The following is a 7,108-nucleotide window of genomic DNA, read 5'->3' as shown; positions in this document are numbered from 1 at the left end:
ACAAGTGCAGGCTTCTTTCTACATGATGTTTAATTAGATTAGACGCCACATCACATCCACACGAACAACCTTGACAACGTAACCGTCCCGTTGCCGGCCACGCACAAACAAAGGAGACGCCAGTTAAGTACGTGATTTCACTTTCCTACAACGCGCATTTGGCAAGGCATTGGCAATTAACCCCTAATAAGTACAATAAGTACCACAAGAAGTGCTTCAACGTAGTAGCTCGGTTGATTCGTCCGTATATTCCACTCGAAACTTGTAATCATAAAACCATAGTGCTGCAAACAACGATACATAGCACTCTCGAGCTGCATTTTCACAAATGGCATCCCCAGCTCCGGCCCAGCCCCCGGGGATCCGCACCATTTCCAGTCCACCGCCGCCGTCCCAAAGAAATCCAATGCACAATTCCTCGACTGAAGGCGGCGTCATCGCCGGCTTGGTCATCGGCTTCCTGGCCTGCTTGTTCCTATTCAGCGTAGTGTGGAGCATCTGGATGGGGCGCCGTGACAGTCGTCGCGCCGCGGCGGCTACGCCCCCTCGGCCGTGGTCGCCACCCCGCTCTCGCGAAGACGGCGATCAGCAGCTCCTCAGGGCCAGCGCCTCCAGCCAGACGGCGCTTCTACCGGCATTCGCGTACAGCCCGTCGGTGAAGCACAACGTGACGGACGACGGCGAGGAGGCGGCGACGTGCTCGGTGTGCCTCGCCGCGTTCCAGCTCGGGGAGACGGTGCGGCTGCTGCCGGCGTGCCTGCACCTGTACCACGCCGAGTGCATCGACCCGTGGCTGGACGCGCACTCGACGTGCCCGCTCTGCCGCTCGGATACCGCCGACGCGTCCATGGAGATGGACGTCGGCCGGCTACCGCCCGTTTAGTTTTTTCTTTTCTTTTTTCCCTTTGACGAGGAAGGTAGATACGTCGAGAGGCGAGCATAGTAGTAATGTGTACTGAACTAAAGATTCATGAGCAGTATCTGCGGTGATTCTAGATGATGCAAGATAAAATTAGATTCTCAGTTGTCATAGCTTACCTACTGAAAAACGTTAAATTTTTAGAATAAGTACCGAGCAAAAGCTCCTTAGACACATTTTCCCGTGTTTTGGATTCCCCATAAAATATCTCCGGCTAATCCAATAGAAATGCCCACTACAGAGAGATCGTGTGCATGGATGCAGGAATATGCCATCGAACTAACTGTTAATCCAAAACTAGCAAGGTGGCCCTCACAAATGCGAGGCCATCATCTTTAGTATGACAATATCATTATCTATTTCTAAATAAAAAAATTCCTTTCTATTACCTTCTATATTACAAAATACACACCATATACGACATGGAGATATGTCACAGATAATAGTTATGTATATGATTATATTACTAAGAAGTAAACAATAAAATTACCAATCATTTGAACAAAAAATCTGACGATGTCGAATGCTCATTATATTGATTTTTTATTTATTATTGTTTTGATACTCTGAATGTCACAGTAGAGGGGAAGTGACCTCATGATCTTCCCATCGTTACTTTGATATTTTCAATGCCACAATTATTAATTAAAGTACTTCGCCTATTCAAAAGTAGATGGACTTTAGATTTTGAACAATTGAAAATATGCATATGAAAATAATTATGAAATTTTGTAAAATATTTTTTGTGTGATAAACCTAATGAATACTTTTTATTGAAGAAATAAGAAATCTTTGAATTAACAGTAGATATGTTCGACGTCACACTTTGTGGGGGTGTATTTTGGAATATAATAGAAATCCGAGTGTATATGTATCTATAGTCCTCTCTCTCCGTGATGAAGAACTGCCTCTCGCCGACCGTCATTGATCTTGGGCAGACTACCAAGTTCCGGAAGACTCCTCCGACGAATTTCAAATGGACGACATGCCTGAAGTTTGCCGGTGCGGATGGTGTTTCGGTCACGTGCAACCATGTTTTTCTGACCGTTTGGTTTCAGAGGGGGCATTGTGAAGCTCTGCGGTCTGTTGCAATCATGGGACATGCCTTAGTTCCATGGTGAAGTCAGATGCGGAGAATGACATGTTTAGCCAGGAACTGAAGGCTGGCAATGGAAGTTTCAATCCAGGGGGTGTAGGGGGATTCTGGCTTGGTGATTTGTGACTTGGAGCAGCGGAATTGGCAAGTGGGGGAGACAACACAGGAGGAATCTAGTGTCTAAACCTGCAGGGTGAAAGCCCAAGGTCGGGCCTTAAATGGTTGTGCCTGGCAATGGCCTTGTTGAAGGCATTGTTTTGTGAGACTTTCTCCGGGGTGAAAACCTATGGTCTTTGATCAGGGCGATAATGGCGCTTGTGCATTGTTCCCTTGTTGGAGGCATCGCTTTTGGAGTTGATGGATTTCTAGTGTTGTTTTGGTGGTGTTTGGTCCGCTATTACAAGGAACTTGTCATTGTAGCGGGATTTTTCTTTATGTAATTTCTTCTTTCTTTTTTGGCTGTGTGCATCCGTATTGTCATTAGGGCACTACGTTGTTGCAGAGGCTAGGTGTAATTGGTATCTTCGCGATATTAATATATTCCCTTTATAAAAAAAGTATCTATAGCTATATTCAATATTCAATCAAATTATTTTGTACTCATGACAAAAGAAATCGAGGACTTTTTAATTAAATATTCAACAAAATTTCAGAAATGAAATATGCATAAAAGATATAACCAAAATACAAGAAGAGGAAGCCAATGCAAACAAAAAATTAAAGTATGATCACACGCATATAACTAACTGAGATACATTACTCAACGCGAAGGTCTTCCTATCGTTACTTCAATGGGCTAAATTTCCGAATCATGGAATAAAGATTTGTATTGATATGCAATAAAAGTAATTTTTTCTCTCATCCCGGTCAGAAAAACATGAATTGCATGGAAAATCAATGAACTTAGTATATATTTCTATTCCATCCATGCACCAAATACCTAAGCTTGGAAACTAAATCATCATAGTGTATTTATTTGAAACATGTACCTTAATATTAAGTGAAAAACTAATATTCCATGTACTCACAAATTTTAGCTCTTCAAATGTACCGGTCCAGGCACACATGTACCTTAATTTTCTCGTCATAATTTATATTTCCTAGATGTGCCGAACTTAAGCTCTTTATAACTTTGTAATGTGTGGAGACATCAACTTTGGATTTAGGGTGAAAGGATTTTTCAACGTTACCGTATAAAAAAGTGCCGATTCCTTTGCCTCCTCCCTATGATTAGTGTTTGTCCAGCCAATAGCTTAATAAGGACGGTGGGATGAATACAGATGAGTCGATGCCGCGCTGATTTGCTATAGGGTGGCGGTCTGATCATGGAAGCGAGAGGAATTATGACGGATATTTGCTCGCATGATATTCTCATGGCGGCAGTCGCAATACAATAATGTGCTAAGGCTAGGTCATCCAAGTGCGTGAACAGTGCTAAAAGCGCATTTGATAGCCATAAGTAGATTTAACCGATCAAAGATCTAATAAGTCTTTTCAACAAAGTTATAGAAGTCTAGCCGGTATAATATATTATTTTAATTTTTTTTGTCCCGGTTGGATGTTTTGCCTTTTTCTCTTTCAAGAATGTTATAATCACATTGTTATTTCGTAATTATTATGATGTACGTAGGCCAATTTTAGGCCGCCGTTATTATTTTTTGAAATAGGCTTTTAAAAAAAATCTGAAATAGGATTTTGTTGATACAACATGGATGTCGGTAAAAAATTGCATAGGAAATATATACGCCGGTAGGCAAATATATAACAATAAAGTGCAGTACTGCCGTCAATGTACATGTTGTATTTTCTCTTGTGATAGGTCCCCATCTGGTGTGTCCAGTTTACACGTTTCTATTCTTTACCATGCAACTTTTTATATGTAGTGTCGTTGGCGTACGTGTATTTGTTTTCCCTTGGATATCTCCGAGCAGATGCATGCGCGTGGCTGGATAGCGAGTCTACACACGTTTCTAACTTTTTCTTTGACACGAGAGAAGTCCAGGTGAACAAAAAAGTTACGTAATTTTTCGCTAAATCCTAACCGTAAATTAGAGATATAACATTTAATAATAATTAAGATGATGTGGATTAATATGCATGGTGTCTTTATTTCCGACCTCCGTATTGTACTTTTAATATATAATAGATAGATAGATTGAGAAGTGATTTATCTCACAAGTAGTTGATCCTAGGGTTGACATAGTATGAAATTGTTAACACGAAGTAAAAGATGCTATCAACTCATAGAACCAGTGGCGGAACATGGGCCGAACTCAATACTAGACCATTTCAATATTGTACTACAGAGACTGGGCCAGAAGTGGAATATTTATGTCTGGTGGGCCAAATTCATGCTAAATCCTGAGAAAATGTTAGAAAAAAGGTGGCCTACGGCACAGTAGGGCCCACCTGTAGCGCCGCCCCTGCATAGAACTACATTAACAATTACTAACATCCAAGTCACATTTCTGCAGAGGGATGTCCACTAACATAGAAACTCAATTATGATGGCACGATATCTAATTTGTTATAATGAGTACACAATCGGGTAACTAAGTGACTATAACCTAAAATTACGAGAAAAAAGGCCCGAAACATGTCAACTCTAGATATAGTTTGGAAGATCTCACTGAAACGAGGTCAATGCGATTAGTCGGGTTATCAGTTAGAGGGATAAAAGTATTTTAATGCTCATATCAAGAGGAATTATGCTGGTGTCATGCTTGCATGTTTGCTTCGTTATTTTTTTCCGAAAATGACGGGTGCTCAACCTGTCGGTGTTGGCGAGGTAAACGAAAATCTTCACCTTGATGGGGAGCTTGGACGCCCAAGTTGTGCATGAGGACCAATCGCGAGGCTGAGCTGGCGAAAGCATACGGTACACCACACGAGAGGAGAAGGGGGCACAGTCGGGGAGTCGATGGAGCATCGATCCTCGCCACCATGGAGGGAGACGGAGGCGATGAGCAGGGTGACCGTGCCTAGGTCAATGGAGGCGGCGCGTGTCAGTCGATCCTGAAGGGGAAGGCTGTCGCGGACGACAGCCGCAACCATCGCATGCGGGGCAGTGCAGTGCGTGAAGAGGGCGGGGTAGAGGTCAGCCAAGCAATCCCCAGGGATCCACTTTTCCAACCAGAAGGCGGTCTGCCTCCCGCTGACAACAGAGCTCCTGGTAATCCTCCAGTTCAAGGCGAGGCACTGAGCAACAATCCTGTTGAGGAAGGGAGGTCGAAGAAGATGAGCCGCACGGTCCAGGCTGGAGTGGAGGAGAAACCAATCCTTCCATGGGATCCTCTCCTATTGGTGAAGTTAGTGCGGCGCAACACTAGGGATTCCGGCGCCAACGTGGAACCTGCAAAACACAATCAAGATAGTTTGCCCCAACTTAACAGTGAGGTTGTCAATCTCACCGGCTTGCTGTAAACAAAGGATTAAACGTATGGTGTGAAGAATGATGTTTGCTTGCAAAGAACAACAGAGAACAATGATTGCAGTAGGTTGTATTTCAGATGTAAAAGAATGGACCGGGGTCCACAATTCACTAGTGGTGTCTCTCCAATAAGATAAATAACATGTTGGGTGAACAAATTACAGTTGGGCAATTGACAAATAGAGAGGGCATAACAATGCACATACATATCATGATGACTACTATGAGATTTACTTAGGGCATTACGACAAAGAACATAGACCGCTATCCAGCATGCATCTATGCCTAAAAATTCCACCTTCGGGTTAGCATCCGCACCCCTACAGACAATTGCATTAAGTACTGTGCGTAATGCAAACAATACAAATATCCTTAGACAAAACATTGATGTTTTATCCCTAGTGGCAACAACACATCCACAACCTTAGGGGTTGTTATCACTCCCCCAGATTCAATGGAGACATGAACCCACTATTGAACATAAATACCCCCTCTTGGAGTTACAAGTATCAACTTGGCCAGAGCCTCTACTAGCAACGGCGAGCATGCAAGATCATAAACAACACATATATGATAAAGCGATAATCAACTTGACATAGTATTCCATATTCATCGGATCCCAACAAACACAACATGTAGAATTACAAATAGATGATCTTGATCATGATAGGCAGCTCACAAGATCTAAACATGATAGCACAAGAGGAGAAGACAACCATCTAGCTACTGCTATGTACCCATAGTCCAAGGATGAATGATGTCTACGGGAGCTTCTATTCTTGTAGACAGTGTTGGGCCTCCAAGAGCAGAGGTTTGTAGAACAGCAGCAAGTTTCCCTTAAGTGGATCACCCAAGATTTATCGATCTCAGGGAGGAAGAGGTCAAAGATATCCCTCTCATGCAACCCTGCAACCACAAAGCAAGAAGTCTCTTGTGTCCCCAACACACCTAATAGGTGCACTAGTTCGGCGAAGAGATAGTAAAATACAGGTGGTATGAATAAGTATGAGCAGTAGTAACGGCACCAGAAAAGTGCTTGCTGGCGTGTGGTTGATGGTGGTAATATTGCGGATAGTACAAATACAGTAGAACAGTAAACAAGCAGCGATAGCAGTATTTAGGAAACAAGGCCTAGGGTTCATACTTTCACTAGTGGACACTCTCAACATTGATCACATAACAGAATAAATAGATAGATGCTAGACTCTACACCCTCTTGTTGGATGATGAACAACACTAACTGTGTAGGATTACACGAACCCTCAATGCCGGAGTTAACAAGCTCCACAATATTCAATGTTCATATTTAAATAACCTTAGAGTGCATGACAGATCAACACAACCAAACCAAGTACTAACATAGCATGCACACTGTCACCTTCACGCTACGAAAGGATGCATAGATCACATCAATACCATCATAGCAATAGTTAACTTCATAATCTACAAGAGATCACAATCATAGCCTACGCCAAGTACTAACACGATGCACACACTGTCACCATTACACCGTGCAGGAGGAATAAACTACTTTAATAACATCACTAGATGTAACATCCCAAAAGTTCAAAACAAAAATAGATGAATTTCTCTAGTTCCAAATTTTGGAACCAACAAAAACTTTTATTAAATAGAGTATGATACATAGTGATCTTGCTTAATT

At 42.4% G+C, this 7,108-nt stretch overlaps 1 protein-coding gene across 1 annotated transcript; it reads left to right on the top strand.

Annotated features, from left to right (window-relative positions):
• Positions 1 to 328: 328 nt before the first annotated feature.
• On the top strand, positions 329 to 883 carry LOC127315507 (RING-H2 finger protein ATL80-like). The gene has a single exon (XM_051345992.1). It carries the CDS (start codon positions 329 to 331, stop codon positions 881 to 883), a length of 555 nt encoding a protein of 184 aa, XP_051201952.1.
• Positions 884 to 7,108: the final 6,225 nt, after the last annotated feature.

Source organism: Lolium perenne, chromosome 7 (genome assembly GCF_019359855.2).
Source record: "Lolium perenne isolate Kyuss_39 chromosome 7, Kyuss_2.0, whole genome shotgun sequence".
Taxonomy (NCBI): Eukaryota; Viridiplantae; Streptophyta; class Magnoliopsida; order Poales; family Poaceae; genus Lolium; species Lolium perenne.
Note: the sequence above shows the minus strand (reverse complement) of the source record. Positions and strands in the feature narration are given on the sequence as shown.

What these genes read in the sequence shown, in the direction of transcription:
- LOC127315507 (XM_051345992.1), top strand. Translation starts at nt 329, where the DNA reads ATGGCATCCCCAGCTCCGGCCCAGCCCCCGGGGATCCGCACCATTTCC.